Source organism: Musa acuminata, chromosome BXJ2-7 (assembly GCF_036884655.1).
Source record: "Musa acuminata AAA Group cultivar baxijiao chromosome BXJ2-7, Cavendish_Baxijiao_AAA, whole genome shotgun sequence".
Classification (NCBI taxonomy): domain Eukaryota; kingdom Viridiplantae; phylum Streptophyta; class Magnoliopsida; order Zingiberales; family Musaceae; genus Musa; species Musa acuminata.
Genome location: NC_088344.1, coordinates 6054851 through 6068499, shown reverse-complemented (window position 1 = coordinate 6068499; position 13649 = coordinate 6054851). Strand labels below are relative to the sequence as shown.

Genomic DNA, 13649 nt, shown 5'->3' with positions numbered 1-13649 from the left:
ATTGTACTGGTAATGTACGCAGTGCATACGGTGCAGGAAGCATATTCTGAAGAATACGTATCGACGTGGGGAATCACAATTGGATCTCAATAATATTCCTCCTCAATAATTGGATCCATCAAACCCAACCTACCACAGTCATATGATCGATCGGATTCGTCCAACAACACCTCCCGACCTCTTCTTCAGTCAAAAGGATATCCTGTACTCCAATAATACAGATCGGATCCTCATTGTCTAAAATAGTAAGACGACTTGCTTATAAAAATAGTTAGATCTGCGTGTCGCTTAATGAAGGAAGATGATAATGTTGCTAAGTAGGGACAAGTTTTGGTCAAGTCGTGAATAGAAATGGTGGCTTGCAGCCCACGTTACAAAGCTCGATCATCAAATCCCTCAACAATATGCATCATTGGTTTGACTGTTTCGTGAGGGTCTCCACGTGAAATATTTATGTTCTAGAAGGGAGTAGAAAGTATAGATAAAAATAAATGAGACTAATTATGAATTATTTCTTATAGTTAGTTATACTTAATATTTTAATTTTTATATTTTAAAAAATTATATTCATATTCCATAGTTATAAAAGTAAAACATATATGTCCATTTATTTAATATCATCAGTTTTATCAATAAAAATATATATATATATAAAATTTACATCTACATCGAAGCCCACGTAATTCTCGAGCGACACAGCTTTACATTTATGTCGGCCCTTTCATCTTTCGATAATTACATCGGTGCCAACATAGATGCAAAGTCACGCCCACAGCGATATTGTTGTCACTATCTGAAATGTTAATTTTTTTTTTAATTTTTATATTTTCGTTGATAAAATCGATCACGTTAGGATAAATAGACCTAGATATTTCACCTTCGTAACTATAATTTTTAAATATAAAAATTGAGATATAATTAGTTTTAAACATGCACTGAGGACATTTCTGAGATGTACTTGCTGTGATGCATTATTGGGCGGTCCACTGCAGGTGACAAACTCGTCAACATCTGCTGTTATGTGGTGTATCGGAGAAGGTAGGGACGTATCCCTCACAGGAGTGCAATGATTCAAAGTCAATGCATGCATACCTGTGTTGCAGATCCGATGAATTAAATATTGGTCACAACAGCTGTGTACCGAATAAGTTTAGTTCAACATCGATCATCTATGAAATAATATCATGTGATACAGATCGATATATCATGTGACAAATTCCCAAAATCTATGCCGAATCGATATTTATTTCTTCTGAAGAACTGTATGTTAAGTGAAACATGAATCGATGGGGGCATTCGGTGGTCGCCACCTTTAAACATAATATATATCCTATGGAGCAATACATATTACATTCATCACCGAATGTGCGGTGAGTGGGTGGTGGGTGGTATGAAGTCAGATGACAGGCTAAAATCGTGCCCAGCCTCTGCGGGGGCCACCTAATGAGAGCAAAGTCCCACTGCTGGGCCCCATCCTTTCAGCCTATTGGTCGTCTTTAAGTATGTTAACAAACACATTATATAATAATTTAATGGTAAAAAAATAACAATAAAAAATAGTACATGAAAGGATAACACCAGCTGTAATTTTATGCCAACCTGGCACAATACATTACATACAAAGTACAATCGATTCGGATAATCCTTGATTATGATGAATGATAGAGAAGTGATTATAAATTGTGCCTCGAAGCAACAAACTTGAAGACAGACGTGTGAAACAGATTCGAAACCAAATCCATACAAATTGAAACTAAATATGTGAATAAGATACCGACCATGATCAGTTTAATTATGAATAAATGGATACATGTACATCCCCATGTCGACATGTATACACAAATCGAAACTAATCATGGTTCGAGGACGAATCCACTGCCCAAGTCTTTATATGCTACTTCCACAACCCTGTCCCAACTACTCCTCCTCACCACCTAACAACTTGAAATCTATATACGTGGCAAACACTGCTGAGACTTCCCTATTTATATTCTGTGCACGAATCATGCCCTCGACATATGTTTCACAGCTCACCAGCAACTCTACTTTAAGCCATCAGTCTTGTTTGTCTTGACAACTCGACAAGGCTGCAAAGCGAACACTCCAATCGTGGACAGCTTTGGCTGGAGGACTCCGCTAATCATGGCTGACGGCCGTGCATGCTGGATTTTAGGGTCACTCTGTTACTGCACGCGGAAGAATGAGTTAAAGGTGAGTTGGTCACGGCATAAGACTTTTGTGAAGAGAAGAAGGTTGAGACGTAACAGGGTAGGATGTACGTGATGTTTGATGCATGCATGGCTACCTTCTCTCTCCAGATTTCTCTTCCCATCTCTCAACTGACCGCATATTTGCGGCCTTGGGTTTGAGCCTAAAAGACATGCGTTATACTGAGATAGGCCCAACCCAACAATGAGCTTGAAATGGGCCTAAAGAACCCATTTCAGATGATGTCAATATAGATCACATCGAATATCTCGAAGCCGTACTGACCTAGATAGATTGTTGCAACCGATACCAGATCAGAAATCAATTCCCTTGGGTGGGTATTCCTTAAGAGTTACGTGCTCTATTGGACTCTGAACTCTGTACGAGGAACGAGGGTAAAGAAGTAATATTTCTTTTATGTTAAGAGCATTAAACACACGTCCAACCTCAGAAATATAAAGTCTATCCAAAGCCATCACTTCCTGACAAAAGTTATTCCAACAGCCATTACACACCACACAGATGAATTATTGTCAATATAGGAGTCATTTGGGCAGGGCATAGGAAACAAGTAAATTGTGTTTGAATAAATAGTAAACTGCAGAATGACAATATAATCACATAAATGACCACAAGAAATAGGTGGATAGAAAAAAGTTCTTATTTGGAAACCTGTGAGATTTTATTGATATTGGCAATCTCAAGAACCCACAGAACAAATAAGGTGCTTACAATTTCAAGAGATATTAAGCATTTCTGTACCACATGTTCATTAAAACAGCAAGCAAGTAGCAGGTTCAGCATTTGGAGATGTTGCATCCTCAAGTAAAAATAGTGCTAAGCCTGACAAATAAACATGCACCATTGTTTAAGAGAAAAGATTCCATGATTCAGGGATCGTACCTAATTACAAATCAATGAACACTCGTAAACCATCATAAGCAAGCTGCACTGGGATTCCTTCTCTGTACAAATTAAAGTCCTCTAAATCAGCTGACAGTTTAGCATACACGTGAAAAATTTTTCAAGATATACAAAGCTACTTGTAATACTACATTTAAGAAAAACTCTTTCAACACTACATTAGAGAGGTTCCACTCGAGTAAGAATTTATCTACTTAGAGCTGTGATTTATGCAAAAAGTTGATATTTTTATATGACCGAGAAGAAGTCTTTATTTCATACCGCATAGACCATTCTGCAAGTAACACGTTAAGCTTGTGATGATCATAGTCATGTGTCATTCCAATTAGCAGAGCCTGCTTGGGGCAAATTCTCTTCACAGCATCAAGAGACTGAATACAACATAAAAGCTGATATTAAAAAAAATTCAGATTTATGCATTTAAAATTTTAGGTTCTCTTAGCTTCTGAAAGATTGCAAAATAAAACAAACCTCAGAGAAGCAAAGATGTGTACTACGAGACGATACCTATGCAAACAAGAAAACAACCACATAAAGGAGCATACAATTCAAAGGAGATGAAAATTTCCTAAAGCAATAACTGCTGGAAGTTGTAAATATTACATGTATAAACTACTAACTAGTGGAAGTCATCTTAAGAATTAATTTATACCAACAGTCGTCACAAAAGAGGAACTAAATTCCCCTAAAGAAACACAAAGGAAAAGAAATCTGATTCTTTTGTCAATAAATAAAATATCATCAATATGTTGAAGACAGAAAAACTTAAGCATAAAGATAGCATCACTCTTCAATAAAAATATGTCTCAGTTTGTAAATCTGTTTACTATTGCAAGTTAACCATCAGTTGTGAAAACTGTATTTCGTTGACCCAGAATTCTTATTTGGATGGATGCTACAGCTGATAACCCAAAATTCCCATAACCACTGTAGCTGACAATGCTACAAGGCACAAGCAAACATATCTGTGAACTTGGTATATGGTGAACATAATGGTTAGCAAAGGAACTGGACGGAACCAAAAAGTGCACCGGTTTGGTTTGGTTTGTGTTTATAGTTGGTTTTGGTTTAATGAGATGGTATCATGGTAATCCAATAGAAAAATATATAGAATCATATATTGTACATAGATGAATATAGTAATAATACATTTAATTCCTAGATATGACATAGATATTTTCATTTAATATTATGAATTTATATGTAATACCACACCTGTTCAGCTAGTCTGGCTTGATTAAATTTAAATTATGGTCTACCATATTATCTCATGTAGCATTATGTGTCCAGGTTATACATCATTCATATGAGTACATGACCCAAGGCCATATCAGGCATGTGCAACTGCCCATTCTGAGAAGTTCATGACAAATTTAGACTCCTTGATTAATATTATTTGGAAATAGCAATATTTTCCAAGGACTTATAATCTATAACCATAATTTCTTCGCAATGACACATGGGTGGTGCTTTTAGGTTTATTTGTGTGATTGGCCACAAGAATAGATTTCATACTTTCATCTGACTTAAAACATTTGTTATGGGAACTCTACAATGATGACCTGGAAATAATTTGTAATAGCAAACAGAACATAATTGATACATGGGTAATTCGGCAGCTAACTGGCTGGCTGTGCATGCCAAAACAATAAGAATGAACTGAGCAGCAGCAGGATCTCCCACCTGACCTTTTATTTTTGGTTCGCTTGGATGCAAATAGTGTCGGACATTTTTTATTAATTAAATAGTTTCTTTCTTTGTTGGACAAAAAAATAAGTGGAGGCATCCATATGAATTAGAACAGTTGTTCAAGTTTTCTTGAATTGGAATTCCTAGTCCATGGGATGAACATGAAAGTTATGGTTGCAAGCATTCAAGAACAAAATTGTAGTTAATGACTCAAGAAAACTAATGAGATTGTTGACGACATCACTCATCCAGGTACGGCAGGAAACAAAGTTAATCAAATGACAAAATTTGACTGACCTTGTGTAGTGAATTAGTGTCTATGATCAGAAGATCCAGCTGTCCTCCAGATTTAGAAATAACTGTATAAAAGAAAGCAAATAAAAGAATGTGATAGTAAGAGAAAGTGACGTTGCATGTGATGCAAGTTTGCTCTTCTGTGAAAATAGGTAGACAATTAGGGAAAATGCGAAACAATTTTGCTCTTCAGTTATTAGTTGTCTGTCTGCATCAAGACATGGATAACTGCCAGCCCATGTCAAGTTATTCTTGAAGTATCAAAAAAGGTTCTAATTTTTATCTTCTGATGTTTGCATCGACCTTAAGGTATGAGATGGAACAAGACTACAAGATTTATAAATAATAGTTAGAAGATCTAGTAAAAGACCTAGTGAAATTAACCCAAAAGTCAAATCTTTTTAGAAATAGCTCAATGCTGATGTGTTGTGAATGGAACAAATGCAAAAGTGCAAAAATGGGGCTATAACGAAAAATGATAATCATGCAGCAGCAATGCTACCCATCAGACAGATCAGAATATATATTCTACCTATAGAGAGTAAGACAACACTGAGAAACAAGAATTCTACACCTTCTGTTATAAAATGAGAATAAATGATATCGAGCTATACAAAATCATGTTTTGTCCAATATACCAGTCCATAAATTATCGAAAATGGTATTGGATCAAGATTTAAACATTGATTTTACTTGAGATTTGAGTGGGTTGGAGCCATATATCCCACTTTGAAGTGGAACAAGATAGAACATACTGATTTTTGTAGTTATTTTGGCAACTATTTGTCAAAAGACCTAGTGAAATTAACCCAAAAGTCTATCTTAGATATAGCTCACTGCTGATGTATTGCAAATGGAACAAGCCTAAAAGGGCAAAAGTGGGGCTGTAACGAAAAATGATAACTATGCAGCAATGCTGCCCTTCAGACACAGATGAGAATATATATTCTACCTATATAAGACAAATAAGAATTCTACACTTATAAAATGAGAATTACTGATGTTGGGCTATACAAGTTCATGTTTTGTGCAATATACCAGTCCAACAAATTATCAAAAATGGTATTGGATCAAGATTTAAACCTTGTTTTTACTTGGGATTTGAGTGGGTTGGAGCCTTATACCCACCTTGAAGTGGAACAAGGGAGAACATACTAATTATTGTAGTTATTTTTGGAACCAATTTGTCTTAAAGCATATTGTCCAAGATTCATGATATTGTCATAGTCTATGTTAGCCAAGTAGTTTAGCTATTAGAGGTCATATTTGGATATCCTAGATATCTCTTTTTGCAGGATTTTATGGGGTGATGAGATTAGCTCTTCTTCCTAAATAATTATATATGTGTATAGAGTACATGGAAGCTTGTAATTTTAGAGGCTCATGCTAAAATGTAACTCTGATTTTGAAATAAATTTTGTTTAGCTTAGAAGCTTAATTCTCCAGCGTTAGCATAGATCTTTCTTTTCCTCAAAAAAGAAAGCCCAAATTAGGAGGGTTATTCCTAGAAATATTTTTTCTAAAATTATGCACACTGACCAAGAACAAAGTCCAATCACAACTATTCATATCCTTAGGATGCACATGACTCCCATGAAGGCCCTGCAAAAACCAATCTCCACAACATAAGGGCGCCTTAGGTCACTTAGATGACAGCAAAGCTAAGACCTAGACAAGCTGAAACTTGCAGAAGTGCTGTCGTTGCTAGAAGGCCTTTAAAGACAATTTATGAAGTAATTAACTGGTGCAACCAATGAACGCACAGGAAACAAATGCTGAACTAATGTGCTCAATATCTATGTTTACAGTGTGAAGTACAGTCAAGGAATACATACGATTCTCAGTGCTATCAGGGAAACGTGAAACATCAGATATATATGCAACTCTTGACTGTTGCCCAAAAAGGAAACCTAAAGAAACATAGTCCTCACCATGCAATACCTGTAATTAGATAGAAATATTTGATAAAGAATAAAGTGGCCAAGAGGAAGAAGAAATAAACTGATATACTCCGGTTTGAGATTAGAGTAAGTAACTGGCAAAGGAACAAACTCTAGGCCTGATGCCATAAATGTTTTATCAGGGTCACTTTCAATTACTTTCCAGTCAAGCTGAGCAATTGGCGTCACCTCTTGACCTTCTTTCCACATTTTATTCATTAAATATGGAAATTTTATAGCAATGCTGTGAAAAGTACAAAGAAGAATAATCTTAGGATTCACATTAAAATAAAAGCATTCTGATCTACATTCTCTAAGTTGAATAGTAAAAGCAATGATATCTCTAGCATATTGCTGCAAGAAAAAAAATAAAACAAATTTTTGGATGAGTTTGGCTTCTATGTTCCACTGTTACAGCATTCAGTATTTAAAGGACTTTTCCACGAGAGAGCGATTAAAAATCATACAATGCATGCAGTACATAAACATATACAAAAGAACATTTTACCTAACATGATATCACATCTTACTAAAAACCAATAATATAACATTAACTTGCAGTTAAACTCTCAGTGTCTTCTCTTGTTTTGCAATTTCACGAACATGTCATTTGGTGTGAAACCAACTTGAATTGTCAATATTCAAAGTTGTGAATTGTGATTGCTTCTCAAGTAGTTTAAAGCAGTTAAAAAACTAAAAAGCAGAAACAGAATCTATCATGAGATATTGATATCATCTCTGGAGTTTATAAGTCTTCAGATATGTTTCCACACCCACACTCATGCACGTAGTCACATGCTTGCATAGCACAATAGCATATCATTCACTAATCTAACATCCTAGAGAAACAAAGAGGGAAAAAGGTGATACTCATGGCATGATGTATTTTTAAGTACAAGACAATACCAAACCTTTGAAAGAAAAAAATCACAAAGGTTCTTGACACTTAAAACTGTACTCAGTTATATCAATCTTTGAGAGCTTAATTCAGTCGAACCTTGAATATGACCTAGAATAATAGTGAATATGGTTACCCAACTTGACATAGCTAAACTCTACCCAAAAATTGGATATCAAATTCGTGTTATATGCTCCTTGGATAAACTTGTCCCAGGTAATATGCCTCTTGACTCATAACTTTACCTTCATGTTCCATTGTTTTTCCGGTGACCGCATCATCAGATGCACCATTACTTTATACAATGCCAGAGCAATGACACAAAAAGAGTTGATTGTGAGAGGCAAGGTTCGCCGTACCGTACCGTACCAACGTTTCAACCCGAGCTCGGTATGGTACAATATCAGTGTACCGGGCGGTACATCAGGGCATACCGAATAATTTTATATTTTTATACTGTAGCAGCTACAGTATAGTACTGTAGCATTGTAGCGGTACCGGACGGTCCACGTACCGGTAACTTGTCGGACCGGTACATACCGCCCGATATGGGCGGTACGTTTCGGTATGGCAGACCTTGGTACTAAGAGGGATGTAAATAATCCTTCCAAGCTACCGCCACAAAATAGCATAGTCACTCATCATATAATTGCATCGGTCTTTTTTCTTACAAATTAAGTATCAAGCACGAGGCCAGAAGATTATCTTAACCATATGTTAATGAAAATCAAAATTCAACTTATAATCAAGCTCATAAGGCTACCTAGGCTTGAAGTTCATGCATCTTCTTTCATGAATATGATGTGGACAACATTAAATTATACAGATCTCACTATGTACTAGTTCTCAGTTTATTTTACGATAAATAAACTAGAGATGTCTTAAACCTAAGATTGAAGAAGTTAATATGCATTTATTATATTAATAGATTAAAAAGTTCAAGAACATGCATGTTTTATAGAACAAAGACTGAACTAAGTAGGATGCATCAAGAAAAAAGAAAGAAAAAAAGAAAAAAAAGTACGATGCATCAATAATGTTGTCAGTAAAACTCTTAGATTCAAACAGCAAGTAATTCTTTCTTAGGATAATAAAAAGCTCTTAGAAACTTTCAATGTAATGACTGTTAAGATGTATTGTCAATTAGCTCTCTTAAAGAATATAATCTAACTTTTAATATTCACAAAATATCAACAAAAAACATAAGCTACTATTACCAAAGGTACAGTACCAAGTATAAGTTAACATGTTAGAGCATGCATGTTATGCAATGAAAAGATGCAATCACCAAGAAATAACCATCTAGACATTTCTACAAGCATAGGAGTACCTGTCCATTGTAAATTTTGTAGCATAAATAGGTGTTGGATCAATATCATTTGGAGGACTAAATGGAATAAATGATTGTACAATCCGAACATCATCAAGACCAAAAATTGCATCTGCATGTTCATGAGTTAGAATAATCTGCAGCAGAAAAATCTTTTCAGTAATCATAAACCAATTGACGAGTTAGAAAAATCTGTAGCAAAAAAAGCTTTTCAGTGTTCATATAAACAGAATAATATGAAAGAACAAAACATGTTTACTAATCAGAATGTAAACTAAATTGCAAGATGTGAGCACATAATGAACAGAGAAAAATCACAACTAGTATGTTCGTCGTCCATATTGAGACAAAAATAAAACCTGTAAATGAAAAAGAGGAGAAAATTACCGATGGCTGAAATATAAACAGTAGATGTGAGCACATAATGAGCAGAGAAAATTCACAACTAGAACATTCTTCATCCATATGGAGACAAAAATAAAATCTTTGAATGAAAGAGAAGAGAAAATTACCGATAACTAAAATATAAACAGCAGATATTACTCACAGAATCTACTTGAGGAATTTTGTGGTGAGTAAACCACCGCACAACTTGTTCCCTGAAGGTCTTTCCAACATCAATAATAATATATCTGTGTACACCATCATCTTGACAATAATCAATCAAAAGAGAAGTGTTGCACCTGTAGAAAATGATGCAGAAATAAGTAAACTCATAATAAACAAATCAGAGTAGATTTTTTGAATTTAATAACCACTCTTCGCTGAAAATTCAGTTCACATGGAACTTTTTCTGTGGTCATGCATATTAAAACAGAAAAAAGTTTTCTTGAGCTCTCAACAAATAAGCCGACAGAATGCAAAATTTGAAATTATTGCGTTCACTTGTTCAATCCCACTTTAATCTAGAACATCTTCCAATTAGAAGACAGTAATATCGGGCACAATTAAAGTAACATTATCTCAGCCTACACTTGTACAGATCAGCACATCTACTTTCCTTCTAAATCAAAAGCATAATGCAAATTAATTGTGTGCTAGTTCTTGACAGACAACTTAAGCAAGCAACCTTTAAAGATTCAAGAGAATCCAAGTTATTGATGAAAGACAGCGCCTTTCTTACATGTTTAGTGCACAAACTCTTCATTTATTTTCTTCTTCAATTGCTAGCTTTCCGGTTAATATTGTTAACCAGGCTACTAGCATTATTCTTCATGAGACTTTCATGTCTTTCTGCATATACAGAAACAAGCCATGCCTTCATGGGTAAATTTACAGCATAAAGAATTTAAATGTTCCACAGCTACATATGTCTGGAGCAACTACTGATTTACCTGCCACATGTGCCCACCGATTAGGATTAGTGGAATAAAGAAAGATGGGAGAAGACCTAAGAAAACTATATCAGAAACAATACAAAGAAACTTGAATGCTCTTGTTTAGACTATTGATTTACTGCCACATGTGCCCACCGATTAGGATTAGTGGAATAAAGAAAGGTGGGAGAAGACCTAAGAAAACTATATCAGAAACAATACAAAGAAACTTGAATGCTCTTGTTTAGACTATTGATTTACCTAAATCTAACTCAGGAAGTCAAACATCAATAGTTGAGACTTTATGGCATGTTGTATAAAATTGAATGAATAGACTCCTAAACATGTTTGATTAATGCAAATTATTTGGCCCCTGATATAGCTATTAACACATAGTTGAGAGTCAACCAAACCAACTTTGAGGTAGTATTATATGAATTTAGTCAGAACAGATTTGTTGTCATTTATTAAAAGCTACTATAAGTAGAAGCATGACAAAATTAATAATTAAAAGCTTCAATATTCTGAATATTGAAAGTAAAATGTGATAAAATGATACTTCTTAAAATTAATATTTTTCCATGTTTACAGCATATATACTCAACAATGATCTCTATTTAATGTGCCTCTTTCATTTATGAGTTAATTTATACCTATGGTTTGCCTTTCCAAAAGGCTACATTAAGAACATTAAATTTTAGTATGAAAGGAAGCTTAATGTATGACTTGGCTATCATTAACATTTAAAATAGAAATAATATAAACACGTCACAAGATAATGGTTAACCAAAATCCTATAGTAATACTTTAATAAAGCAGCTAAAGGCCTATAAGAGCCACTCAGAGTAAGTTCTGGCCACTACGGAGTCTAGGAAAACACATAATTAAATTAAATGAGCATCCATTAGTAATATCTGAATAGAAACTTATTTTCGAGTAGTAGGTAAGTTCTAACCCAAAATTTTATTGCATTACATTCAAAAAAAGAGTTTTATATTATTTTTTTCAAGAGTTTCAGAAGAAGTAATAGAAAAACAGAAAACATGAAACTCAGTATCAAATGATCAAATTATCAAATTAAAAAAAATTGAAGTTTAGCTAGTTCTCTATTTTACATGAACAACTTTTATGATTTGATAATATTTTAAGGGCATACGTGGCTATGAATATGCATCCGAAGTAGTACAATTCACAAGACATAAGTGGCTGACAGGATACAACTGACTCCACAATCTAGAAACTATCAGTAACATGTAGCAGCCAAACTCAAATCAACCATGAAATAGCGCAGGTGGAGAGAGAGAGAGAGAGAGAGAGAGAGTTCGGGAAAGGGGGTGGGGGGGAAATGGGAATTAGACCTGTAGTTAGGATTCTTCTCGGGGGGCACATAGAGGGACTGGGTGCAGACGGCACAAGGAGGATCAGAAGGCTGGATCAAGCACCTGGCGTTGGGGACCGTGTTAGAGCAACCGGTCCCGAGAAAGATCAGAGAGGAGAGGCCGACCCCGCTGGTTCCTTCCCCTCCCTCGCCAAGGTTTCCATCCTCGAGACCACTCGGAGAACCCATCCTCTCATCTCCCTCTATGTCAATCAATCGACCGAAAAGATGAGGAATAAATGAAATAAGGGAAGGTGGACAGAGCAACGAGGAAAGTAAATGGAAAAGCAAAGCGGGGAAGCCAAGTCTTCTTCTTACTTATAAATATATATATAGGGATGATCCTGTGGAACTATCCATCTTTCTCGACGGCGAAGGGAAAGAGATCGACCTCATCTGTAGACCTACGAAGGTCAGCCGCGCGCACGCGGAAGACGACGCCCATTTGGCCATTGCTCTTTTTTCTTTCTGATAGGGTAATATTATATTGTGTAATGCGCTGGGGAATTCACCTTCGGGTTCCGAAGATGGCCAGCGAGAGTGACGAGGATGGATTTCTGGTCTTCTCGTTTGATGTCGCAAACAATGACCATGAAACCAGGACGCAGTGTAAGCAGGTCGGAACTTGGCTACAACCATTGCACACACGGACCGCACTACAGTCATATTCATGGCGCACTATTCCAAGTGAAACTAAATATGACTGATACCGGCATTCCATTTCGTTACTGCCTCCAAATGAGACTGCCTCCAACAGATCATATGAAAAACATCCAGGAGTATCATTACAAGCACCCTAGGGCTTCAAATCGGAGTATCATTACAGAAGCAAACGAAACCAACGAAAATGACAAAAACCTGGAGATCAAGCAACCAAACACTAGAGAAAGGGCGAAACAAGAGAAAGAGAGAGAGGAGGGCCGAAAAGTGGTTTACCTCACATCTGGACTCCGAGGAGGAGAAGAAGATCTAGCGAGCGCTATATCGTCCGCCGTCCCCGAGCTCGACCTTGTCCCTCGTCCCGCCTTCTCCCCGTCCCCGAGGACATCGAACCTTCTCCCTCGCCATTCGGCCGCTTTTATAGCGCGAAAATGGATGTGGGCCGGCCTGGGGATGGCCCTGCCGTCGCGATCTGGACCGTTGAAACTAACAGACCATCTCTGCCTTCGGATGAACGGAAAGTGATCGCAGCCGCCCGATTCAGCCTGATGAGGCGTGGCCCCGCAAGAAGATGGAGAAGCGACTAATTAGCTTCAGATAGCTACCTTAGAGCCCTGGCCCGTATATTTTAAAAAAATATATAAATATTTTTATAATTATAAAAATAAAATATCAAAATCTATTTATTATAACGATATTAGTTTTATTAATAAAAATATGAAAATAAATAATAAAAAAATAAAATTAATATTCGATTGTGAATAACAACGTTATTAGCGTTGACACCAACGTAGTTGTTTGGTCGTCTTCGACGATAATAAGGTTCGCTTTCACCACAATGCTACCTGTCTTCACAAAAAGCGTGTCATCGACCTCCTCGTTGCTTACCTCACGTCATTTTGCATCTGCGTCAAAGCTAATGTAATTGTTGCTCAAAAACTACATTGACATCGATGCATATGATAGTAGCCGCTCCCTATCCCCCCACTCCTCTACTATCCCATTCTCATGG

General features: G+C 36.2%; 1 protein-coding gene across 3 annotated transcripts; it reads right to left on the bottom strand.

Moving 5' to 3' along the window:
• Positions 1-2863: 2863 nt before the first annotated feature.
• LOC135616856 (putative hydrolase C777.06c) lies at positions 2864-12493 on the bottom strand. Of its 3 annotated transcripts, none has more exons than XM_065116536.1 (10): positions 12296-12493; positions 11958-12180; positions 9831-9882; positions 9284-9420; positions 7152-7299; positions 6951-7056; positions 5119-5180; positions 3604-3639; positions 3394-3503; positions 2864-3173 (listed from the first exon to the last, which is right to left on the bottom strand). In XM_065116536.1, the coding sequence occupies exons 2-10, from the start codon at positions 12164-12166 to the stop codon at positions 3116-3118; spliced, it is 918 nt and encodes a 305-aa protein (XP_064972608.1). In that variant the 5' UTR covers positions 12167-12180; positions 12296-12493; the 3' UTR covers positions 2864-3115. The 3 variants fall into 3 exon arrangements, with proteins under 3 accessions (XP_064972608.1, XP_064972607.1, XP_064972605.1); XM_065116533.1 differs by having other exon boundaries at positions 2865-3173; positions 9831-9966; positions 12296-12482; XM_065116535.1 differs by lacking the exon at positions 3604-3639 and having other exon boundaries at positions 9831-9966; positions 12296-12490.
• Positions 12494-13649: the final 1156 nt, after the last annotated feature.

What these genes read in the sequence shown, in the direction of transcription:
- LOC135616856 (XM_065116533.1), bottom strand. Translation starts at nt 12,166, where the DNA reads ATGGGTTCTCCGAGTGGTCTCGAGGATGGAAACCTTGGCGAGGGAGGG. An exon ending in GAGAAGAATCCTAACTACAG is followed by an intron (nt 9,967 to 11,957) that starts GTCTAATTCCCA and finishes CATTTTCTACAG; the next exon opens with GTGCAACACTTCTCTTTTGA. An exon ending in CACATCTTTGCTTCTCTGAG is followed by an intron (nt 3,504 to 3,603) that starts GTTTGTTTTATT and finishes TGTTGTATTCAG; the next exon opens with TCTCTTGATGCTGTGAAGAG.